Source organism: Balaenoptera borealis (genome assembly GCF_965194805.1).
Source record: "Balaenoptera borealis genome assembly, chromosome: X".
NCBI classification, from domain to species: Eukaryota; Metazoa; Chordata; class Mammalia; order Artiodactyla; family Balaenopteridae; genus Balaenoptera; species Balaenoptera borealis.
In genome coordinates this window covers 41,505,291-41,531,710 of record NC_138881.1, presented here as the reverse complement: position 1 = coordinate 41,531,710, position 26,420 = coordinate 41,505,291, and the positions used below count along the sequence as shown (strand labels likewise).

Sequence of the window (26,420 nt, the reverse complement as noted above, 5' to 3'; positions counted from 1 at the left end):
TTCATTTTCTCAGAAGAAAAACAAATAACAGGCTTTGCCAGTTAACCAATTTAAGTTGTTTTTGAAATGCTAGTCTTAAAGGTTATTATTAGCTCTTAGTTTAGTCTCTTTCCTTTTTAATCAGGCACCTAAATAGTTGGTACTTATGTGGTTGCCATCTCTGATTAAATGTTCCCAATTAAATGTGTAATAAGTGTTTCACCATTTAACCTCTGGTATGTAAACAGATTCATACCCTTTGACCTATGTACATGTAGTTGTCATTCAGACATGGACCTTCTTTTTTCTAACTTGAAAAATGTACCATGGCCTTAGCTTTGATTTTGTGCTACCACTCAGTTTGCTTAGAGGGCATTGGCAGGGAAAGAATTCACCTATAGAAGCTTTCATGTTTTGTGAATTTCCCCCAATACACACACACATACACACACACACCATGTTCAAATTTGTCAGGGGAATGGGCGATGATAAGGTTTCCCAAGGAGTAGGAATGTAAGGCTTAGAATGGTACAACTAGGAATTGGGATGCCAGGTGGATTTTCATTGAATGCAAACCTTCTCATCCTGATCTGTTTTAGGTTTATATTCTCAAAGGCTTTACCAGGGCATGTCATCTCCTTTTGTTTCTTTTTGCCATTCTATAATGGAAAGGGAAAAGAAGGGAGAGACTGAACCAGTCATGGCCATGTGAACCACACGTGACTGTGAACTGTTAAGGCCAAATAAGAAGATGATGAAAGATACAGGATTCCACTAGACACCTCCCGTCCTTCTTCCCTAAAAGGATGTGGTGGGAATCAAGAAGGGCATCTTGTGCGGTGAGAGTGCAATGCCTTGGGGTCAGAAGACCTGCTTTCCAGTTCTGGTGCTGCGGTTTGGTAGACATGTGACTTCAGGCAGCTCACATCACACTTTTGAGCCTTAGTTGTCTCTCATATAAAATGGTCCAAAAAACACCTTCACGATGAGGTTGTTGTGAGAATTGGATGAGCTAATATGCGAAAGTACTTTGTAAACTCTGAAGTATATGATGAAATACTAGGTGTAATAATATACAAATAAGTGGCATGTTATACCTTTTCAAGGTGCAATAAAATTCCAGTTCATATCAACAGATACGAATGGGATGGGTAATTTGTGTGTGTGTGTGTGTGTGTGTGTGTGTGTGTGTGATTTTAGAATATATCATGAATGCATTTTTGGTGGTAGATTTACATTTCTAATTTTCTGCTTTGGCTAATATCATAAATACAAATTTACTTAATATATTCAAACCAACCATAGGAATGATTACCCAAAAGAAAGCCGAGTGGCAAGGGAAAGCACATCTAGGATTAAAATTTTGCTCCTGGATACTTCGCATGGGTTTCATTGGTCTCATGTCTTGTCCTTGATGCACTCCCTCCCTGGTTTAAGCACTTGGTGGAGCTTTTAAAGGCAAGTAGGTCACAGTTGTTGGTTTTTTTTTTTTGAAGTCTAATTTTTTTTTTCAAAACAGTGGCATATAAATGCATTAGCATTCAAAAAAGGCTGAGGACAATGACTGATTTAGGAGGCAAACCTAATGTGTCTATAATATGTACAGGCGGTACCTTCATTTGATGACTGTCAGTGTGGGAAGCCCTTGAAGGATTCTGTTCTGAGCAGGTGGTTTAGGGGCACTAGGGATTCTTTGATGCCTTCTTCACAGCCTCAGAGAGGGGCAGGCATTGGGGAAGGCTGAAGCCAAGGTCTTAGGTCCTCTGTCTGGAATGCAGGCCAGTGGTCGCCTGCAGCCCTTTGTCTGATCAGACTTCGTGATGGCTGCTTGATCCAGGCTGAGTGCTTCTTCTGTGCCCTCTCTTTCCCTGATGGTGCTTGGCTCACATGCTGGGGCACTCCTGCCTTTTAAAATTTCTAGATAAAGTGTTCCTGGTTCCTGTTTAATTAGGGTGTTTAGGGGATTTTGTTTGTCTGTTTTTGTTAAATAGTTATGATTGTCCAGCGTGAACAGCTTTATGCCTTGAGAAGTAAGGATCATGTCTCAGGGTCCCAAGAACAGGGATTTTCCCCATCAGAATATCCACAGGCCCAATGATTTATGAGAAGTAAATTCATGTGTGTGTGTGTGTGTGTGTGTGTGTGTGTGTGTACATACTTATAAATTTGCCCATCTTAGATGAACTACCTGTTTCTTGTTTCTCCACACCTATCTCTATTTTCCCTCTTTCCCAGGCTCCAAAGATTAATTCAGATGAATATCAGAAGACGCCTCTGATGCTGAGTTAACCAGAAAGCTCCTTAGCACTTTCATAGCTTATTAGTTTCAAACTTACATCTGCAATGTTCTTCTAAGGTACCACCAGAACTGGAAGTGACTAGTTGAATCACTAGGGTAAAATAGTTTGGGTTAAATCTGTGAAAATGATTGGTCTGCTTACACACACATACTCACACACACACACACACACACACACACACACACACACACACACACAAAATGTAATTTAATATAATCAGCCAGAGTAGTTTTTTCTGAAATTTACTAAGGCCTTGCTTGCTTGCTCACTGATTGGTAGGACAAAGGAGATCTTAAAACCATGATTTTCTAAGGCTAAATAGCATTATTCAGGAGTAACTTCAGTTGTTAATTAACGTAATGGAAGCAGTAAGTAAAGTTTCACTTTCTAGAGACTTGTAGTGTTTCTGATGTCCACTGTCAAAATTCACAATGTGATTCCTGCTTTTTTGTTTTATTCAGAGACACTTTTTCAGAAACCTTGGGTCTATTCTGGCCTATGCGTTCTTGGGGACTGCCGTTTCCTGCTTCATTATCGGGTAAGTGACTCTTTGTCATATAACCAAATTACCACACTTCCAAAGAGATGAGATCCACATGGGTCCACAGAATCCAATATTTTCCCCAGCTTTATTGAGATATAATTGACACATAACATTGTGTAAGTGTAGGGTATACAGTGTGTTGATTTGACACATTTATAAATTGCAAAATGATTACCACCATAGTATTAGCTACCACCTTCATCCGGTCACATGGTTACCATTTCTTTTTTTGTGGTGAGAACATGTTAGCAACATTCAAGTATGTGGTACAGTATCATTAGCTATAATCACTGTGTTGTACATTAGATCCCCAAACTTATTAATCTTGTTACTGGAAGTTTGTACCCTTTGAGCAGCACCTCCCCATTTCCCCCGCCCCCCCAGCACCTGTCAACGGCCAGAGTCCAGTATTTTGATGTTTATGATGATTGTAATTAAGATCTAGAGTTACGTAGTCCAGTGTGGTAGCTGTGAGCCACATGTGGCTATTTAAATTGAAATTAAGATTCATTAACATTGAAATAAAATAAAACCTAGTCCCCAGATCTTAGTTTCTAATAGCATTCTTCAATGAAAAGAACCAGGGCCCCTTGCAGAAATGGCTGATTCTAGGACTGGGGCAACAAATATGCAAAATGACAATGGAGCATCTTATAGTGTCAGAGAGTAAGGAAGTGCTCAAAACAAACAAAAAGGATATGGAGCATGTCAAAGGGACACAGAGCCAACCTGAAAACCCCCCCTCTCTAATGGCTAAATAACAACATAAGAAATAACATTGTTTTGGATCATCACCCACAGTATAAAACAAATATATTTGAGTCTATACTGATATAAATAAATGATTGGATGAATAAATAAATGGGGGAGAAGTGACATATCTGTGCAGAAGAATTCCAAATAATTTATGCAGATACAGTCCCCCTCAAGGAGATGAAGCTTGAGCCTTCCCCCCTTTGATTGTGGGCTGTGCATAGTGACTTCCTTCCAAAGAGTACAGCATGCAAAGGAAGAAGAAAGAGTAGCTTTACAGAGGAGAAACCTGGCAAACACTACCTCAGCCAGATGATCAAGATTAACACCAAAATTGGTAAATCATGTTGATACACTGTACCTTTGATATCTGTGATGAGAATGGCACTTACCACTGTGTCTTCTTCCCAAAATCACATTACCTCAGTCTAATCATGAGAAAAAAAAATCAGACAAGTCCCACATTCTGCAAAATACCTGACCAGTACTCCTCCCCAACTGCCAAGGTCATCAAAAACAAGCAAAGTCTGAGAAACTGTCACAGCCAAGAGGAGACAAAAGAGATATGATGACTAAATGTAATGTGGTATCCTGGATGGAATCCTGGAACAGAAAAGGGATATTAGGTAAAAAACTAAGGAAATCTGAATGAAATGTGAACTTTAGTTAATTTAAAGAAATTAGCTGGAAAGCTGGAGATAAAAGCAGGAGGATTTTATGCCACCAAAACAGGAGGGGCTTGGACTTTGTCCTTTAAGAGGGACAAGCCATTGAAGAGTGACAGGTTAGATAACTGGTATTGGTGACTATAGGGAAAACGCTACCACGGAGAAGTCTATTGCTCAGATCTAAGCTTATGATAGAAGGAAATGGAGAGGAAGGTCTAGTTTCAAGAAATATTTAAAGGGTAGGTGAAAGAAGCCTTTGATAAGCAACAAAGAGCAAATCAACTCTGTATCATAGAATTCCTGTGAATTGAAATATAGCTGTTTTAAGTGTCTGGAACAGTGTCAATGTCTGGCACACAGTAGGCAAACACTAAGTTATAGCTATTTAGTCTCAAAAGGATTCAATTCTGCAAATAGTTCTTGAATTTCTAGCTTCGTCAATCTACTGTTCTAGACACCTAAGGTACAAAGATGAGCAATGATATGGTCTTGACCTTTAAGAATCTTATTATTGGGGGTTGGCTGTAGGGTACAATGAGTCTATTCTGTGGCTATTTATTTTTGGCATTTTATTCTTTTCGATGCTGTTGTAAATGGGATTTTCTTAATTTCTCTTTATTCTGTGGTTGTTTTTATTCCCCTAATCCCTACAGCTGCTACCAACACACACACACACACACACACACACACACACACATCCTTAATAACATGTACTAGGCCTTTTAACACTCTTCACTCCTCCCAATTTGTCAGCTGTCCTGTAGGAAATGTGCTCTGGCCAAGTTGAAATATTAACTTGGTGCTCCTTCTTGGGCCATATCACATTCTGCACAGTATAAGGAGGGCTGCTGCTGGCCTGCCTAACCCATGCAAAGAGTGAGAAGCCAGATATGTCAATGGGTACGCTGATATTTTAATGGGATGTTCAAAGAGTTTTTCCTCTCTTCCCTTCTTTGAAATAATTATTGGCAGAGAAGGTTGACCAGTTGGATCTTTGTGGCCAACCCATTTTTTTTCTCTCCAGCTTCATCCAGTCTACTCATTTACATGACTTTAAATGCATTGTCTTAGAATCCTGGGAGTTTTGTAGCAATTCATTACCCATTTTGCAGGGTTCTTTCTCTTCCTTTCTTCCCTACTACCCATTTGCTTAAAATGCCCTAACTGTTGCTAATTGAGGATCATACTTTATAGTTGTAAATAAGCACAGTTTTTTAAAATGGAGTGTTCAGATATTTCAGCAAGATGACATTAACTGCAGACCATTACTTGGTGCCAAAGTCTTATTTGCACATGTTCCTGGTAAGTGTCCAACCACAGCAGCTGCCCGACGTTTTCACAAACCTCTCTGGAAGTGCAGTATTCTAGTACTCCTCTGCTTGCTCATTTGCCAGGTTACTCAATTAGGTGGGTTTTCTTTTCTTTTTTTTTTTTTCCTTCTGACATAGTTTACCTTCCCTTCTTACAGAAATCTCATGTATGGTGTGGTGAAGCTCATGAAGATTGTGGGGCAGCTCTCGGATAAATTTTACTACACGGATTGTCTCTTTTTTGGAGCAGTTATCTCTGCTACTGACCCAGGTATTTGCATATTTGGCCTTACCATTATGATGTTTTATTATTTAAATCTTAAAAAGTTCAGAGCAATCATTAACTTTCATTACAGTAAGGAGACTGTAGTGTTAACATGGAACAGTGGAGGAAGAGACCAGTAAGTGGTCTAACAGACTTAGATGGCTTTTCTAAGAAGGGCCTGCATTTCCCTTTTCTTCTTCTTCTTCTTATTGTAAAAAAAAACCAACAACATAAAATTTACCATCTTAATCATCTTCAGGTGTATAGTTCAGCAGTGTTGAGTATATTCACATTGTTGTGCAACCAATCTCCAGAATTTTTTCATCTTGCGAAACTGAAACTCTATACGCATTAAGCAACATCTCCCCACTCTCCCCCCACCCCACCCCCCAGTCCTGGACAACCACCATTCTACTTTCTGTCTCTATGAGTTTGACTACTTGTAGATACCTCATATAAGTGGAATCATCAGAAGTTGTCTTTTTGTGTCTGGCTTATTTCATTAGCATAATGTCCTCAAGATTCATCTATGTTGTAACATGTGTCAGAATTTCCTTCCTTTTAAACCTGAATAATATTCCATTGTATGAATGTACCGCATCTTGTTTATCCATCCATCTGCCAACAAGCACTTGGGTTGCTTCCACCTGTATTTCTCTTTTTGTCTTTCATTTTAGAATGTCTAATTTAGTCATAATTTTTACACTTAGACTGTCTTTTTTCTCAGTGTTGTGCTTTTGCATTCTTTTAGGAAACCTATCATTTGGTTTAAATAATACCTTTGCTTAGTAGAAATGCACACCAGTACCTGTAGTGAATGTAATTTAATTTGTAAAGTCCTTTTGTGCAATGTTCCTGCACACTGTGATGTGGTTCCTATTCATAAATCTCTTACCTTGTATTTTTCAAGTGTTAGTTGAACCAGTTCTTAAAAGTGGAATTATTATATACCCTTCCTCCCCTGCAGCTCAAAACAAACAAACAAACAAGCTCTCCTCTCCAAGTTGGAACCCATAATTGAATCGGTTCACATAAAGTAGTTATGGCTATTCTTTCCTCTAGTGTTAACCACTGAGAGTGCCATTGCAGGGAAAGAATTTATGGAGAAAGCTGATCTTGTTCTTACAGTACAGATGGAAAGGCCTTTTCATTGTCTATGATGTCCTCTAACATTCTGGGCAGTAATGATCTCTAAGATATGCAGATTCCCACCATGCCCCACCTCCACTTCACCATGCCTCTTGGGGGGGTCCTCTAGATCAGCGCTACCCAATAGACCTTTCTGTGGTGATAGAAATATTCTATAGTCTTCCCAATCCTTTATGGTAGCCAGTAGCTACGTGTGGCTGTTGAGCACTTGAAATGTGTGATAGTGCAACCGAAGAACTGAGTTTTGAATTTTATGCCCAGTAATTTAAGTTTAAATGGCTACATGTGGCTAATGGCTACCGCATTGGATAGCACAGCTCTAGACAGTTGTGTGGCTCTGAAAACTCTTGATGATTAAAAACCGTTGATCTCTCTCACCCCCCCCCCCATTTTTTTTTAAATTTTTTTTTTCTTTTTTTTTTTGGCCGCACCACGAGGCATGTGGGATCTTAGTTCCCTGACCAGGGATCGAACCCATGCCCCCTGCAGTGGAAGCGTGAAGTCCTAACCACTGGGCCACCAGGGAAGTCCCTCTCACCCCCCTGTTTTCTTACAAACACTCTAAGTAAATTGATACTGAAGACTTGGCTGGTTGAAGCACCCTTGTTTGTGAAAAGAATGTGGGATGTGGAGTTGCAGGTGGTGGTTTGAGTTCTAGCCCTGCCAGTCACTAACCGGGTGGCCTGGGCACACTTTATCTCCTGAGCATCAGTTTCCTCATTTATGAAGTAGGAATAATGGTACCTGTTTCCTATTGTGAAGGGCTATTGTGAAGATTAAATGAGATAATGCATGTAAAGTGTTGAGCATATCATCTGCTGATTATGTTGGTCTCTATCAACATCTTCTGACTCAGGCAGAGATTTCTCTGTTTTACGTGTGTGTGTGTGTGTGTGTGTATGTGTGTGTTTAATAACAGGTTACCACTTAACCTAAGCACTGTGAAAAGTAGCTTTATTATTCTAACACTACAATGTCTGTGACATCTCCAAATGTGTGTCTGTTGAGAAATGATTCTATATAAGTTTAAGAAAGGTGTTTAGTGTCTCTGAAAATATATTACTAACTATACTCATCTATAACTTTATTACTAACATCTTACTAGTACCACCAATAAGCAAAGGGAAGTTAGTGTAACATAAAGATTACTGATACTGTTTTCTGAGCCATTAGTGTCGCTTCATTTAATTGGATAGAAAGGCTTATTTTTCCAGATTATCTTTGTAATTGTTTACTTCACTTTAATGTGTCCATGCTGTGGTAGAAAATAATGGAAGGCATTACCATGACACACCATTTTTATTTGTCCTGTGAAGATTGGCACAGTAAGGGTTTTATAGAAATGAAAGTTCTAGAAAATTGAAACTTTAAACTTATTAAACATCAGGACATTAACTTTAACTGCTTTTTAATGGAAGTCTTTCTGAAATGTAGAATGTTTTTGTAAATTAAAAGTGTTTTACCAGCTTCCTAAAAATCTGTTGTTTGAGAACTTGGGCCATAAAAGAAATAAAAACTTTAAGTGCAGAGTTAGAGGGGAACCATAAGACCAAATTGACTTCTTGTGCCTGGTGCATCAAACAGAAATTCTGGTATTGGGATGAAAGAGTAAGAGTCCTTGTCCCTGATTTCACTGTACTTGGCTCTTGTGTTTGGTCTTCCTGTTGATGGGGGCAGCCTGTGCGTGGTGTGCCATAGGCTGCTCTGTGACCAGGAGCCCTCTCCGTTCCGTGGTTGTGTGTCATGGGTGCCACGTGCCATCTTTGTGGACTGTTACTTAAATGGATCCACAATTCAGGAAAGAAAATATAAGTTTCCAACCTGTAGTACTGCTACATTAGTAAGCAGCTACCAGAGAAAATGAGCGCCCTTCCTTCCTGTGAACCATTATGCAGTGATTCCTCTCACTGTAATCCTGTCACTTTTACACCCCTCGAGTCAATCAGACCCACTCACAGGTTTCAAAAGCTGCGATCTGTGCTGTCAGAGAGTAATTCTCTAGTTGCACCACCCAGGCTGGTCAGTCTTTTGCTTAGTCTTCGAGACTGAGGTCAAATCTGCCACCTGCCTGGTTATTCTTCCTTTACTGCTTCAGTCAGTAGCTCCCACAGCTCCTGAGTCAGGTCTATTTTCTACATAACATTACTTGCCGCTTTGTGCTGAGCGTTCGCAAGTGCTAAGTACTCCTTAGTACACAGGTGGAGTGTTCAGAGAAAGTTAGTTGAAGGAACAAAGTCAGGTTCTTGATTTTTCCTTCTTTCTCTTTCCACTATTGTTTCATTTTTCCCACCGCTTTTTAGATACCTGTACCAGTTGTCTTCAGTCAGTGAATTGTAATTTCTCAGTCCATGTCCAGTTGGAAACAGCTGTTGTGACCTTGTTCTCTCTGATTGCAAGGGTCCAGCTGTGGGGGGAGCCACTCACCCAGTCTGTCATCCCCTTCCTACCCCCACCCCCGCATCACCTTCTGGTTGTCCGCACCCGTAGTCCTCATCTTGGTTGGGCACAGGCTTGCCCAGGAGGGACATGGCCGACTTCCTGCCTTGCTTTTTAAGGTGATGGGCAGGGAGAATGAGAAATTGAAATTCAGAACAGCCAAATTCAGACCAGTACAAAGTGTTAATTATTATTTATGCAGAGCTAGTGTTTATTGTCATAAATAAATGAGTTAACTACACATTATTATTATTTTTTACTACTGGTACAGTCGTATTTTAGGAAAATAGTGTTTAAAAGTTAAAGGAGCTTTTGAAAATCATGTACTCAAGGCTTCGCTTTACTCTGTCTTTGGACTTTGCTGTGCACTATTGGACGGCTTCTGTTTGCCCCTCCACATTTCCACACCACCCTTCCCCACTCTCTTCTTGGCACTGGGAGGCTGACTGGTATGGAAGATTGCAAAGGTTCCTTTGCCTTCTACTTTCCCATTGGATTTGTCCACAGGGGGAGCACCAGTGGGAGACTGGGAGGAGGCTGGACATGCAGGGTCCCTGTGGGCTGGCTGTGTCCCTTGAACAAAGGTCACGGCTCCTGTTGGGTGACCCTCTCCACACAGCTCCTGGTTCTGGCAACCACTCCTTCCCTGGACCCTTTGAGCCTAGGGATGGTATAAAAGCTCCCTGTTTTCAGCCACAGGTACTGCCCTCCCCCTCTCCCGTGCTCTCTACACACTTCTATAAATAATGCCTTTATAAACATTCCTCAAATTACTCATCTGTTTCCTGCCAGAACCCTCGCTGATAAAGTCCTGGGACCCAGGTGTCCTGGGCTGCCAGCCCCGTGCTCTGTTCGTTGAGATTAGCCTCCGCCAGTCCTGAGTCCCTGAGTGACTGACTGACTGATGTGAATAGAGGCCTCTGGTGCAAACCCCCAGTGGACGTACTGTATGAGTAATAGATAAAATTTCTCTCGCGTTTGACCACTGAGATTTTGGGAAGTTTGTTACCGCAGCAGAAAGCAGCCCACCACACACGGCCTGTTTTCTCATCTCTAAATTGGGAGATATGATACTACTACCTTCCTAGGGTTTTTATGAGGACTAAATGAGATTGTAAAATGTTTAGCATAGTGCCTGCTTCCCGGTAAGACCTTAATAATTGTTATTATTATCATTGTTAATTTTTCTTCAGCATTGGGTTCAAAACAAGACAATTCTTGTGTCACATAATGATAAACAAAGAGTAGAGGTTTTGTATTAGTCAGGTTTCTTCAAAGAAACAGAATAAATAGGAGACATATGTGTGTGTGAGTGGGAGAGGGAAAGGGACATATTGATTGACTGCTTGATTGTAAGGAATTGGCTCATGTGATTATGGAGGCTAAGAAGTCTCAAGATCTGCAGTGCAAAGGCTTGAGAACCAGGAGAGCCAATGCTGTAGTTCCAGTCTGGGTCCAAAGACAGGCAGAGAAAGTGAATTCTCCCTTACTCTGCCTTTTTGTTCTAGTGAAACCTTCAACAGACCACATGAGTCCCACCCTCATTGAGGGGGGCCATCTGCTTTACTCAGTCTACTGATTCAAATGTGAATCTCATCCAGAACCTCACAGACACATCCAGAATAATGTTTAATCGAATATCTGGGCACCCCATGGTCCAGTCAAGTTGACGAGTAAAATTAACCGTCACAGGTTTTATGTAAGGAGCCACACATATCGTTCATGTAATAAATAATCGAGAAAACAGGAACTTTTTTTAGTCTAATCCCTAAAGATTTTTCCTATTGTGTAACTTGATAAACTGTTTTCAAGGGTGGAAGAAAGAGAGTGACCTTGTTTGCGTCTTGTTTTATACAGATGACATGTCTGTCCTTTAGGAAGTATGCCTGCTGGTGATGCCCCCTGTTGATGTCTGGTTAGCATCTGAAAGCTTAGAGTAGTGGTTTTATTGCCTAGATTTACGATTATCTGGAGCAGCCTCATGATATAGTTGACATTTTTCAAATCCAAATTATTTTTTGTTTACTCTCAGTAAATGAGTTAAACTTTTTGAAAAGAAAGGCGTGATGGGAAGTAGTTTCAGAATCTCCCTTAATCCCTAACAAAAATAGAGAAAGCAAGACAGCAAAAAAGAAAACACAGACTCAACTAGCAACAGAGTATCTCCATGAATCCCCAGTTATCAACTGGTGGGGTCAAACTACCGGTAGCAGTGAGACTTAGGGATAAGAACAGCAGCTGCGCTGGAGGAAGCAAAGGAAAGAGGGGGCTGCTGGTCATTTTGATTGTCAGGGAACCTAGAAATTTCCCACAAGTATTCACACTCAAAAGGAGGGATCCCCACTGGGAGTAAAGAATTTTATGGTCGTATTGGATAACAGCAGTTAATACTGGGAGGAGGCTTTTCAGGCTCTAATTTGTGGGTGAGGGCAAGGAGACTGGAGGAGGTGTGAGGCTGCTGGAGTGACCTGGGCCCTCAGACCTCTCAGGAAATCCCTTGTAGAAGATCTCTCTGCAAGGACAGAGCCACTCCCTAAAAATGACCTGCTAGGACCACAGACCTTGATTGATGGGGCATTAAAGGAGAAAGAAAGCTCAGATAGTAATGGTGGAGAAGGCCAGAGGAAGTAGATCTGAGTATTGGCTACACCTCCGGGTGGCTACGCCTCTGGGCCGTATTTTTAATACTTCAATGTAAAACCAGAAGAGGGAGCCCTAGAGCCATGAAACTGGAAAAGCTCTTCTGGGCCTTCTACCCTCTACCCACCTCACTTAATATGGGCAGCAGAAACGGATTGAGGTTGAACTTCATGTAAATATAAGAAAAAATGGGGATAACCCCTATGAATAATAAAGTTACAGATAATGAAGTCATACCAGAAGAAGAGGGTCCCAAAGCAGATGAAACTTTATTAACATTCCAACAGAAGCTAAAGGAAGTTAAGAAAATGATAGAAGTTATACAAGAACTGTATACATCAGGATTGGAAAATTCAGAAATGAGAGGACTACACAATAGAACGTTATGAAAAGAGAGCTGACAGAAAGGAATGGAGGGGGAACCTGTGGAGAAAAAGAGATGTAAAGTATTAAAACAATCAATTTGAAAATGGGTAAACCCCGAATGATAGTGTCAAGGAATATACATTGGTGGTCAAACTATAAGGAAATGCAAGGAAATGATTCCTATAAATCAGGTTACTGGTTACTTTTGAGTGAAGGAAGGGGCTTGAGATTGGGATGGTACATATTGTGGGGGGCTTCTGTGGGGGCTGGCAAAGTTCCATTTCTTGAACTGGATGATGGTTACAAGAGTGGTTGGCTTATAATAGTGCTAAATATTTGTTTGGTTTTGTTTTCTAATAGTATCAGTTAGTAATGCGTTTGGCTGCAAATAACAGAAAAATCTGGCTAATACTAGCTTAAACAGAGAGCTATTTATCTTGGCTAACGGCTCCGAGCTGGTGCCATGGCTGCCACTACAATCAGGCATCCAGACACTCAGTCTTTCTAGGGCATTACCCTTGGGTTTCAGACACACCTTAGTTGCCCCATGGAGGCAAGATGACTGCACTGCGTCCAGTCTCCACCCTCTTCCAGGCAGCAAAAGTGGCACTCGCCACAAGGGAAGCTGAAGAAGTGAGTTTAGTTTTTCAGGTCCTTATGGCAGAAACTAACAAAGCAGAAGGTAGTTGGGTGTGAGTGTTGAAAGAGAACCCCGCCTGCATGTATACATTTAGAGCAGTGGTTCTCAACCGGGGGTGATTCTGCGCCACACCCCTCCCCCCACCCCCCCGCCCAGCAGACATTTGGCAATGTCTGGAGACATTTTTGGTTGTCACAACTTGGCAGGGGAGAATGTGCAGTGCTACTGGTATCTTGTGGGTAGAGGTCAGGGATGCTGCTAAACTGTCTTACGATGCACAGGACAGCCCCCACGACAGAGTTATATGGCCCCGAATATCAGTAGAACTGAAGTTGAGAAACTCCAAAGCCCTTTCAGGTGGGTCCATAAAGTCAAAACTGATTTAATAATAATAGTAGTACATCATTTGTCTTTTTAACTTACGTTCTTTCACAAGTGTACCATTGACTGGAGTTTTCCAGGGACTGTATAATGTGTGATACTGACTCTCTGTTGATCGAATGCAGAAACAGATATGAGAACCATCTATCTTCCATTACTTCAGATGTTAAAGAGATCTGAAAATGTAAAACAGTGGCTCTCTTCTCACTATTTTTTTTTTGGAAAATATATTTTTCATTAAAAATATGTCAACATATAATGGTTTTACTAGTAATTTAAATGAATAAATATTGAATTTTTTGTTTTATTCAATACAGTAAATATTGATACCTATAGCCCACAAAACTAAAGCTCTTTGGAGCCTCAAAATTTTCTAAGGGTTTAAAGGAGTCCTGAGATCAAAAGTATGAGAGCTGCTGGTCTGGAAAATAGCTGATTTTTAAAAAAAATTTTTAATTTAATTTAATTTTTTTTATACAGCAGGTCCTTATTAGTCATCAATTTTATACACATCAGTGTATACATGTCAATCCCAATTGCCCAATTCATCACACCACCATCCCCACCCCCCTGCCGCTTTCCCCCCTTTGTGTCCATACATTTGTTCTCTACATCTGTGTCTCAATTTCTGTCCTGCAAACCAGTTCATCTGTACCATTTTCTAGGTTCCACATATATGCATTAATATACGATATTTGTTTTTCTCTTTCTGACTTACTTCACTCTGTATGACAGTCTCTAGATCCATCCACGTCTCTGCAAATGACCCAATTTCGTTCCTTTTTATGGCTGAGTAATATTCCATTGTACATATATACCACATCTTCTTTATCCATTTGTCTGTCGATGGGCATTTAGGTTGCTTCCATGACCTGGCTATTGTAAGTAGTGCTGCAATGAACATTGGGGTGCATGTGTCTTTTTGAATTATGGTTTTCTCTGGGTACATGCCCAATAGTGGGATTGCTGGATCATACGGTAATTCTATTTTTACGTTTTTAAGGAACCTCCATACTGTTCTCCATAGTGGCTGTATCAACTTACATTCCCACCAACAGTGCAAGAGGGTTCCCTTTTCTCCACACCCTCTCCAGCATTTGTTGTTTGTAGATTTTCTGATGATGCCCATTTTAACTGGGGTGAGGTGATACCTCATTGTAGTTTTGATTTGCATTTCTCTAATGATTAGTGATGTTGAGCAGCTTTTCATGTGCTTCTTGACCATCTGTATGTCTTCTTTGGAGAAATGTCTATTTAGGTCTTCTGTCCATTTTTGAATTGGGTTGTTTGTTGTTTTCATATTGAGCTGCATGAGCTGTTTATGTATTTTGGAGATTAATCCTTTGTCCGTTGATTCGTCTGCAAATATTTTCTCCCATTCTGAGGGTTGTCTTTTCAGCTTGTTTATGGTTTCCTTTGCTGTGCAAAAGCTTTTAAGATTCATTAGGTCCCATTTGTTTACTTTTATTTTTATTTCCATTTCTCTAGGAGGTGGGTCAAAAGAGATCTTGCTGTGATTTATGTCAAAGAGTGTTCTTCCTATGTTTTCCTCTAAGAGTTTTATAGTGTCTGGTCTTACATTTAGGTCTCTAATCCATTTTGAGTTTATTTTTGTGTATGGTCTTAGGGAGTGTTCTGATTTCATTCTTTTACGCGTAGCTGTCCAGTTTTCCCAGCACCACTTATTGAAGAGACTGTCTTTTCTCCATTGTATATCCTTGCCTCCTTTGTCATAGATTAGTTGACATTAGGTGCGTAGGTTTATCTCTGGGCTTTCTATCTTGTTCCATTGATCTATGTTTCTGTTTTTCTGTCAGTACCATAGTGTCTTGATTACTGTAGCTTTGTAGTATAGTCTGAAATCAGGGAGTCTGATTCCTCCAGCTCCCTTTTTTTCCCTCAAGACTGCTTTGGCTATTCGGGGTCTTCTGTGTTTCCATACAAATTTTAAGATTTTTTTGTTCTAGTTCCGTAAAAAAATGCCATTGGTAATTTGATAGGGATTGCATTTAATCTGTAGATTGCTTTGGGTAGTTTAGTCATTTTCACAATATTGATTCTTCCAATCCAAGAACATGGTATACCTTTCCATCTGTTGGTATCATCTTTAATTTCTTTCATCAGTGTCTTACAGTTTTCTGCATACAGGTCTTTTGTCTCCCTAGGTAGGTTTATTCCTAGGTATTTTATTCTTTTTGTTGCAGTGGTAGAGGGGAGTGTTTCTTTAATTTCTCTTTCAGATTTTTCATCATTAGTGTATGGGAATGCAAGAGATTTCTGTGCATTAATTTTGTATCCTGCAGCTTTACCAAATTGATTGATTAGCTCTAGTAGTTTTCTGGTGGCATCTTTAGGATTCTCTATGTACAGTATCATGTCATCTGCAAACAGTGACAGTTTTACTTCTTCTTTTCCAATTTGTATTCCTTTTATTTCTTTTTCTTCTCTGATTGCCGTGGCTAGGACTTCCAAAACTATGTTGAATAATAGTGGCGAGAGTGGGCATCCTTGTCTTGTCCCTGATCTTAGAGGTAATGTTTCAGTTTTTCACCATTGAGAATGATGTTTGCTGTGGGTTTGTCATATATGGCCTTTATTATGTTGAGGTAGGTTCCCTCTATACCCACTTTCTGGAGAGTTTTTATCATACATAAATGGGTGTTGAATTTTGTCAAAAGCTTTTTCTGCATCTATTGAGATGATCATATGGTTTTTATTCTTCAATTTGTTAATATGGTGTATCACATTGATTGATTTGCGTATATTGAAGAATCCTTGCATCCCTGGGATAAATCCCACTTGATCATGGTGTATGATCGTTTTAATGTGTTGTTGGATTCTGTTTGCTAGTATTTTGTTGAGACTTTTTGCATCTATATTCATCAGTGATATTGGTCTGTAGTTTTCTTTCTTTGTGACATCTTTGTCTGGTTTTGGTATCAGGGTGAAGGTGGCCTCATAGAATGAGTTTGGGAGTGTTCCTTCCTCTGCAATTTTTTGGAAGAGTTTGAGAAGGATGGGTGTTAACTCTTCTCTAAATGTTTGATAGAATTCACCTGTGAAACCATCCAGTCCTGGACTTTTGTTTTTTGGAACATTTTTAATCACAGTTTCAATTTCATTACTTGTGATTGGTCTCTTCATATTTTCTATTTCTTCCTGGTTCAGTCTTGGAAGGTTATACCTTTCTAAGAATTTGTCCATTTCTTCCAGGTTGTCCATTTTATTGGCATAGAGTTGCTTGTAGTAGTCTCTTAGGATGCTTTGTATTTCTGCCGTGTCTGTTGTAACTTCTCCTTTTTCATTTCTAATTTTATTGATTTGAGTCCTCTCCCTCTTTTTCTTGATGAGTCTGACTAATGGTTTATCAGTTTTGTTTATCTTCTCAAAGAACCAGCTTTTAGTTTTATTGATCTTTGCTATTGTTTTCTTTGTTTCTATTTCATTTATTTCTGCTCTGATCTTTATGATTTCTTTCCTTCTACTAACTTTGGGTTTTGTTTGTTCTTCTTTCTCTAGTTCCTTTAGGTGTAAGGTTAGATTGTTTATTTGAGATTTTTCTTGTTTCTTGAGATAGGCTTGTATAGCTATAAACTTCCCTCTTAGAACTGCTTTTGCTGTATCCCATAGGTTTTGGATTGTCGTGTTTTCATTGTCATTAGTCTCCAGGTATTTTTTGATTTCCTCTTTGATTTCTTCAGTGATCTCTTGGTTATTTAGTAACGTATTGTTTAGCCTCCATGTGTTTGTGTTTTTTACGTTTTTTTCCCTGTAATTCATTTCTAATCTCATAGTGTTGTGGTCAGAAAAGATGCTTGATATGATTTCAATTTTCTTAAATTTACTGTGGCTTGATTTGTGACTCAAGATGTGATTTATCCTGGAGAATGTTCCGTGCACACTTGAGAAGAAAGTGTAATCTGCAGTTTTTATCAATTAAATCTATCTGGTCTGTTATGTCATTTAAAGCTTCTGTTTCCTTATTTATTTTCATTTTGGATGATCTGTCCATTGGTGTAAGTGAGGTGTTAAAGTCCCCCACTATTATTGTGTTACTGTCGATTTCCTCTTTTATAGCTGTTAGCAGTTACCTTATGTATTGAGGTGCTCCTATGTTGGGTGCATATATATTTATAATTGTATATCTTCTTCTTGGATTGATCCTTTGATCATTATGTAGTGTCCTTCCTTGTCTCTTGTAACATTCTTTATTTTAAAGTCTATTTTATCTGATATGAGTATTGCTACTCCAGCTTTCTTTTGATTGCCATTTACATGGAATATCTTTTCCCATCCCCTCACTTTCAGTCTGTATGTGTCCCTAGGTCTGAAGTGGGTCCCTTGTAGACAGCATGTATAGGGGTCTTATTTTTGTATCCATTCAGCAAGCCTGTGTCTTTTGGTTGGAGCATTTAATCCATTCACGTTTAAGGTAATTATCGATATGTATGTTCCTATTACCATTTTCTTAATTGTTTTGGGTTTGTTTTTGTAGGTCCTTTTGTTCTCTTGTGTTTCCCACTTAGAGAAGTTCCTTTAGCATTTGTTGTAGAGCTGGTTTGGTGGTGCTGAATTCTCTTAGCTTTTGCTTGTCTGTAAAGCTTTTGATTTCTCCATCGAAGCTGAATGAGGTCCTTGCCGGGTAGAGTAATCTTGGTTGTAGGTTCTTCCCTTTCATCACTTTAAGTATATCATGCCACTCCCTTCTGGCTTGTAGAGTTTCTGCTGAGAAATCAGCTGTTAACCTTATGGGCGTTCCCTTGTATGTTATTTGTCGTTTTTCCCTTGCTGCTTTCAGTGGTTTTTCTTTGTCTTTAATTTTTGTCAGTTTGATTACTGTGTGCCTCAGTATGTTTCTTCTTGGGTTTATCCTGCCTGGGACTCTCTGCGCTTCCTGGTCTTGGGTGGCTATTTCCTTTCCCATGTTAGGGAAGTTTTCGACTATAATCTCTTCAAATATTTTCTCGGGTCCTTTCTCTCTCTCTTCTCCTTCTGGGACCCCTATCATGCGAATTTTGCTGCATTTAATGTTGTCCCAGAGGTCTCTTAGGCTGTCTTCATCTCTTTTCATTCTTTTTTCTTTATTCTGTTCTGCAGCAGTGAATTCCACCATTCTGTCTTCCAGGTCACTTATCCGTTCTTCTGCCTCAGTTATTCTGCTATTGATTCCTTCTAGTGTATTTTTCATTTCAATTATTGTATTGTTCAAGTCTGTTTGTTTGTTCTTTGATTCTTCTAAGTGTTTGTTCTTTAATTATTCTAGGTCTTTGTTAAACATTTCTTGCATCTTCTCGATCTTTGCCTCCATTGTTTTTCCGAGGCCCTAGATCATCTTCACTACCATTATTCTGAATTCTTTTACTGGAAGATTGCCTATCTCCACTTCATTTAGTTGTTTTTCTGGGGTTTTATCTTGTTCCTTCATCTGGTACATAGCCCTCTGCCTTTTCATCTTGTCTGTCTTTCTGTAAATGTGGTTTTTGTTCCACAGGCTGCAGGATTGTAGTTCTTCTTGCTTATGCTGTCTGCCCTCTGGTGGATAAGGCTATCTAAGAGGCTTGTGCAAGTTTCCTGATGGGAGGGACTGGTGGTGGGTAGAGCTGGCTGTTGCTCTGGTGCGCAGAGCTCAGTAAAACTTTAATCTGCTTGTCTGCTGATGGGTGGGGCTGGGTTCCCTCCCTGTTGGTTGTTTTGCCTGAGGCGAGCCAACACTGGAGCCTATCTGGGCTCTTTGGTGGGGCTAATGGCAGACTCTGGGAGGGCTCACACTAAGGAGTACTTCCCAAAACTTCTGCTGCCAGTGTCCTTGTCCTCACAGTGAGCCACAGACACCCCCCGCCTCTGCAGGAGACCTCCAACACTAGCAGGTGGGTCTGGTTCAGTCTCCCCTGGGGTCACTGCTCCTTCCCCTGGGTCCCGATGCACACACTACTTTGTGTGTGCCCTCCAAGAGTGCAGTCTCTGTTTCCCCCAATCCTGCCAAAGTCCTGCAATCAAATCCCGCTAGCATTCAAAGTCTGATTCTCTATGAATTCCTCCTCCCGTTGCCAGACCCCCAGGTTGGGAAGCCTGATGTGGGGCTTAGAACCTTCACTCTAGTGGGTGGACTTCTGTGGTATAAGTGTTCTCCAGTTTGTGAGTCACCCACCCAGCAGTTATGGGATTTGATTTTATTGTGATTGCACCCCTCCTACCATCTCATTGTGGCTTCTCCTTTGTCTTTGGATGTGGGGTATCTTTTTTGGTGAGTTCCAGTGTCTTTCTGTGGATGATTGTCCAGCAGCCAGTTGTGATTCCGGTGTTCTCGCAAGAGGGAGTGAGAGCACGTCCTTCTACTTCGCCATCTTGGTTCCTAATCAAAAATAGCTGATTTTTAAATGTTTATGAAATGTGAAAACTGTGAGAAGTGTAATTATGTATACTCTTTTATAAGTGAAGACTTCCATTATTTCATAATCCTTTATTAAACCTTCACTGTGCCCCGACCCTATGCTGGAGCACAGTGATCAATAAAATAGGGTTTCTTTGCAGCAACATGGATGGACCTAGAGACTACCATACTAAGTGAAGTGAGTCAGAAAGAGAAAGACAAATACCATATGATATCACTTATATGTGGAATCTAAAATATGACGCGAACGAACGTATCTATGAAACAGAAAGAGACTCACAGACATAGAGAACAGACTTGTGGTTGCCAAAGGAGAGGAGGGTGGGCGAGGGATGGAGTGGGAGTTTTGGATTAGCAGATGCAGACTGTTATATGTATCAATAGAATGGATAAACAACAGGGTCCTACTGTATAGCACAGGGAACTATATTCAATATCCTGTGATAAACCATAATGGAAAAGAATACGAAAAAGAATGTGTATGTGTGTGTGTGTGTATTCAGATATATATATATATATATATATCTGAATCACTTTGCTGTAATCTGAAACTAACATAACTTTGTAAATCAACTATACTTCAATAAGATAAAAAATAAAATAGGGTTTCTGCCTTCAAAGAGATTTCAACCCACCAGTAGAGCCAAGTCACATTAATTGTGATTATTTTTTAAGTTCTGTAATAGAAGTGTTTTCAAAGTGTGACGGGATTACAGTGGAGAGCACAGTGTCATTAGAATCAAGCATCATATCATTAAGATTAGGAAGATTGCCATTTTCATTTCTGCCATAGACAGACGACCCATCTTTGACTCCCTTACTGTCTCCCAAACCACCCTGTCCCACCAAAGATAAGAATTGCTTCTATGAATTTGTTATCAATGGCTTAAAGTCAGAAACCGCAACTAATGTGTATGCTTTTGGCCCATGTTTTAGTGACTGTACTGGCGATATTTAATGAATTGCATGCAGATGTGGACCTTTATGCACTTCTGTTTGGAGAAAGTGTCCTAAATGATGCTGTTGCCATTGTACTGTCCTCGTAAGTAACAATATTTCTGCCTGGGAAGAGAGACTCTGGCTTCCTGAATGCTCTGGGCTAAAATCAGAGGCCCATCTTAAAAGTGTTAAATTTTGAATTGGGTGCTTTTCTAAATGAGGTTTATCAACTTAGTTGATAAAGTTATGTCGCTTTGTCCAGTCGGCAGCGATTGGAATGCCGATACCATCATAACGTGGTGACTGAAGATTAAATTAAACGAATGCACCATGGGGAGTCCTCTGCAGAGTGTAGATACCTATGTTTGTCGATATTTGTAAGTACCATGGTGTAAAACCAGCTTAGTGTTTTTTAACTCTCTCTTTAAACTCCAGGTCTATTGTTGCCTACCAGCCAGCGGGGCTGAACACTCACGCCTTTGATGCTGCTGCCTTTTTTAAGTCAGTTGGCATTTTTCTAGGTATATTTAGTGGCTCTTTTACCATGGGAGCTGTGACTGGTGTTGTGACTGCTCTAATATCCTTTTTGTAGTTTCTGCCCCTGCCTAAGTATGACTATGTGGCATTGCACTTGGGAAAAGAAAGTTCTCAGTTCTTCCTTTCAGAAATGAATCTTAAATTAATTGTTCCACGGGGGGCTGGGGGCTCCTGAAATGTCACCCTTTGGTGAAACATGACAGTCGATGGCCTAGCTAAGAGTTTGAGAAAATGTGTGAGAGTGTAGCTCTTGGCTTAGCTCTGTCCTCACCTTTGTGTTTTCTGTCCTTCCTATAAACCTGTTGGAGATAGGAGCTTGGGGGAAGCGTCAGTTTTTTTGGGGGGATGGGGTGGGGCGGAAAGAGTGGAAGAGCCAGGAGGAGGCTGGGAATCAGGGACCACCTCTCAGGAGGCTGGGAGGAAGCAGGCTGTGAAGTACTTTAGCCCCAGCCTGACTGCTGTTGTCCACTGTTCCAGGCCATATGGGGCTAACGTGGCCGTAACTAGCCAGGGACTATCTGGGGGAATTACAACAAGGTGGCCTTCCTTAAGCCAAGGACTGCACAATATTGACTTAAAAACCAACCAACCAACCAACCAACATAAAAGCAAAGTGCAGAATGAGCAGGCGAGACTTCCACAGGTGTGCTCAGTCCTTCATCATATCTTCTTTCAGTGGCATTTAGATCACTAGTGTCCAATACAGCTGTAATGGGAGCCCCATCATTTCAGCCTGGAGTTGATACACAAATTATTAACAAAACTTATACAAATTATTAATGAGATTTTATTCATTCAACTTTTGTACTAAATCTTGGAAATATGGTGTGTATTTTGCTCTTACAGCACATCTTAATTCAGACTAGCCACATTTTAAGTGTCAAGTAGCCACATGTGGCTAGCGGCTACCGTATTGGACTGTACAGATTTAGACTGCTTTCTTCATCAGGGCCCTTTGATGTGCTGGGGATTTATACTGCTCATTGAAACCACTCACGAGATGGTTCTAAGCTGGCCTGCCATGGAATGGCACTGTTAGGAGGGGAATTGCCGATCCCAAAAGGTGACACCAGCACTTTGTAGTTGCCCCTGGCATTGTGCCTTCCTCCCTCCCTCGCTCCCTCATGCATGCATTAGGCACCTGCTGTGGACTCAGGCCTCAGTGGCCCACAGAGGTCAGAGTTGCCGCACCTCATCTTCCCAGGCCTGCCTGAGGCACTCCCAGCACTGCCAGAGCTAACCTGCCAGTCACACCTCAGGCCTTGACTGTGCCTCTCAGAAATGTGGCCATTGCAAGGAGCACAGAAAGCCCATTTCCAGTTTCTGTAGAAAGCTTAATTTTAAAAAACAGCTTTATTGAGATGAAATTCACATACCATACAATTCACCCATTTGAAGTGTACGATTCGTTGGTTTTTGTTATGTTACATTATTATTTTTTTAAAATTTTGGTAAAATATACATAAACATAAAATTTGCCATTTTAACCATTTTAAGTGTACAATTCAGCGGCCTTAGGTGCATCCACAATGTTGTGTAACCATCCCCGCTATTTCCCGAACCTTCTTCGTCATCCCCAACAGAAAGTGTGTGCCCGTTAAACAATATGATCCCTATATCCTGCCCTCTACCAGCCCTTGGAAACCTCTATTCTACTGGGAAGCTTCATTTTCTTTACTTTAAAAACCAAGCAGCAGCTCTGGGGCCCCAAAGGAAGAGCTGAAGGGAAAGGGTAGCCCTTAGGGAGGGGTCCTGCGCTAAGAGAGTGTGGTTCTCGGTGACCCTGATGCTTGTTGCTGGAGACAGTTCCTTGACAGGGGCTGACGTGACCAAGTTTACCAAGCTGCACTGCTTCCCCCTGCTGGAGACGGCCCTCTTCTTCCTGATGTCGTGGAGCACCTTCCTCTTGGCAGAAGCCTGTGGGTTTACCGGTGGGTTTCCTCTGCCCTTGGCCACCCTTCCCCTCACTGTGGCGGAGGCTGTGGGAGCTTGAGGGGAGCGAAGAATTCTTAAGTAGCTGCTGCCCAGAGTTGATAAACCACTCACGGAGTGTCCATATGGAGGACTGCTGAGCAAGGCTGGTGTTCTGCCTTATGAATAATTTAGTTTCCCAGAGCTACATATTTTTTAAAGGATAAGCTTTATTGTTTCAAACTTAGTTACATCTTTGAGTACTCATTCTAACTATAAGTAGATACTTAGCTGCAAAAGTTACTGAATATATTAACACCTTTTTTGTATCCTCCCCTGGATTGCTTCGTTATTTTACAAACAGTATCACTTCGTTATTTTACAAACCCATATCAGCAATAACAAGCAAAATACAGATCCTTTTAAAGGTAATTTTGCTTCTACTCAGATGAGTGTGAGCACGATTTTTCCTTGTTTTGTTTCTGGTCTGTTTAATCATTGCTTTTCAATACTATGTTTTTATGGTGCCCGTTTCATAGATTATTAGTGTGAGTGATCATGTGGTTTTAGTTCCTCACATTCCCTCATTAAAAAAAATAAATCATTGGATTTTTCTATTAGAAAACTCAAGTACAGTTACTATACATAATCCAGGTACTTCGGAAGTCCTTTTTATCGTCTTTTCAAAATATCGCAGCATATCTTTATATGCCTCACTTCCTTTAAAACTTGACAATCATCTGTAAATATATAGGCAAAGTCCCAGGTGTGTTAATTGTCTTACACAACAAAATAGTCACCGTTAACCAGAAATCTAGATTATCAGGGCCAGGATAATTGGACTAGTACCTTGGATCCATTTTGTCTGAAGCCTTGGACCATGCAAAAATATAAAGCATTGGTTTGAAATTAAATTCATTCATTCAGTGAACAGAGAGGAATATGACAAAAGTGTGTGATGGGCGCACACTTCACCGTCTCTTTGAGGGAGTGAATGCTAAATGCCACATAGAGATGGCCAATTCAGTAGGAGTTTAGAAGAGGGGAGAGAATGCTCTTAAAACTGGAACAAGGGGGAAATCAGGGGTCTTGGCTTTGAAGGAGGGCAGGGTTGGGAGAAGCAAAGGTTGATATGAGAAGTGTGGGCAGAGGGAGCTTTCAATAATAGGAAATTTTCAAAAACTTTCAGGAAATTGGATATGCTGGGCTTGCCTACCTTAACTTTTTGTTTCAGGGAGGATTTTTTTCTGCTGCTTTTTTTCCCTCCATTGATTTTTTTTTTAACTCTTTTGCCAGGCGTTGTAGCTGTCCTTTTCTGTGGAATCACACAAGCTCATTACACCTACAACAATCTGTCGGTGGAATCAAGAAGTCGAACGAAGCAGGTGAGGGAGAGGCCTGTGTCCCCACAAGTGACTTGCGAATACAAGGGAGGGGACCCACAGGGTTTACGGCTTCCTTTTCCCTTTTCGTGCAGCTCTTTGAGGTGTTACACTTCCTGGCAGAGAACTTCATCTTCTCCTACATGGGCCTGGCGCTGTTTACCTTCCAGAAGCACGTTTTCAGCCCCGTTTTCATCATTGGAGCTTTTGTATCCTTTTTTTGGTTCCCCCATTTTCTACACGGAAAGACGACCACTGCTGCGGAAGCTGTAACAACAATAATTTCTGGTTTGGTGGGGAGGTGACGAAGCCAGCACAGGTTCATGGTGTTTTTATGATGAGAAAAAGAAGGCTTAAGTGGTAGATATGAAGCTAAGTGTATTTGATTTCAAGGACCAGTGTTGATTCTAGGGTTGCCCTTTCTGCATTTTCTGTGTAAGGTGGCCTTTCTGTTACACTGGTGATTGGCAGGCGGTAGTTTGTTTCTTAAAGCGCCCTTCCTAGCAGAGCTAACAATCGGCAACCCGTATCAGTCCCCCAAATTGTTTTTTTCTCATTGCCACGTGAATTCCAATCCAGGAGGTTCCCCGTTTGGAAGACCTGAAGGTTCTGTGTCTCTTGCTCTCAGCTGCACGTGGCTGCAAGCAGCCCTTCCTCTCGCCGCCCAGGGCAGCCTGCAGGCAGTGTGCACGCTTTCACCCAAGCTTCCGTATGGTGACTCTTTTCTTTAACCCCCCAAAAAAAAAAGAAATGGAGAGGAAGGGAAGATAAAATGGAGAAATACTGGGTTCTTTGATTTAGTCCCATCGTGAGAGCAGTTTTTGGAAGAGAGACACAGTTTTGGGGGTTGGCTCCTCTCAAGTGAGGAGAGATACGAATGCCCAGCAGTGCGTGGACAGCTGAGGGCTTTGCTCAGTTGGCCTCAGATCCTATTGTTTTCGTTAAAGTGAACTCTTCTGGGCCTTGGAACTATAGCAGTTCAGCTCAGCCTGGTGTTCCAAATTCTGAGCAGGAGTCCACTGTTGCTGGTTATTCCCTTTTGCCTTTTCTGAGGTCTCATGGGTATCCTTAGATCTTGGGATGCTGGCCCCCCAAAAAGGAGTATTTTTCTCTTCTGGGCTTCTCATTTATTGTGCAGGTATAAATGCTACTCACCAAGCAGCTAGAGAGCGGCAGTGGCCTAATGCCACGCCAGAATCCTGCCAGTGAGAGTATTATCTGCTTCAACTGGGGCTCATTTCTTAGATTTACACACTCAACAGACCAAGAGCTAAAGATCCAGCGGATCAGTGTTTTTATTCTTAAGAAAGACCTGGCATGTCATTTTGATTTGTATTCTTAGCACGGCATCCTGTGAGAGATAGTGATAGTGCTGCCTTGTTCACAGCGCAGGGGCCTTGTTCAAGGGGGAGCCGGGGCCTCTGTGAATCCTGAAGGCCGCTTCCACTTGCGGACTTATGCGTGGCTCCTGGGATAGAATGTTATAAGCACGACCTCTTTCCTTCTGTTAAAAAGAAGACAAAACAGTAGCAAAAAGGGAAAAAAAAGAGAGCGATAAAAGAAGAAAAGTAGTTAGTATTTTATCCTAGAGAAGGCAGAAGATAGTCCCGCCCTCGCTTCTGTCCGAAACAGCTGCAGCTCCGGCAGCTGGTCGAAACGGAAGCTCCCTGTTCCTCTGGCTCCCACAGTGGTTTCCTCCTATGACCAGGGCAGTGGGCATCTCTCTGCTGGGCTCTGTTCTAAACTCAGCAAGTGACGAATGACTGGTTTCCCTGAATTCTTTGGTTTGCACAGTAAGAGTTCCTCTTCCACACTCCTCCTTTTCCATC

General features: G+C 41.0%; 1 protein-coding gene across 4 annotated transcripts in view; it reads left to right on the top strand.

Moving 5' to 3' along the window:
* Positions 1-26,420, top strand: part of SLC9A7 (solute carrier family 9 member A7) — a 145,404-nt gene that overhangs the window by 73,933 nt on the left and 45,051 nt on the right. For 3 of the 4 annotated variants that reach the window (XM_082378105.1, XM_082378106.1, XM_082378104.1), the window contains exons 4-10: positions 2,741-2,817; positions 5,713-5,825; positions 20,759-20,864; positions 21,197-21,338; positions 23,124-23,229; positions 24,506-24,594; positions 24,687-24,800. In XM_082378105.1, coding sequence (XP_082234231.1) covers positions 2,741-2,817; positions 5,713-5,825; positions 20,759-20,864; positions 21,197-21,338; positions 23,124-23,229; positions 24,506-24,594; positions 24,687-24,800 — 747 coding nt within the window. The remainder of the gene's footprint in view (positions 1-2,740; positions 2,818-5,712; positions 5,826-20,758; positions 20,865-21,196; positions 21,339-23,123; positions 23,230-24,505; positions 24,595-24,686; positions 24,801-26,420) is intronic. The other variant, XM_082378107.1, reaches the window with a different exon arrangement.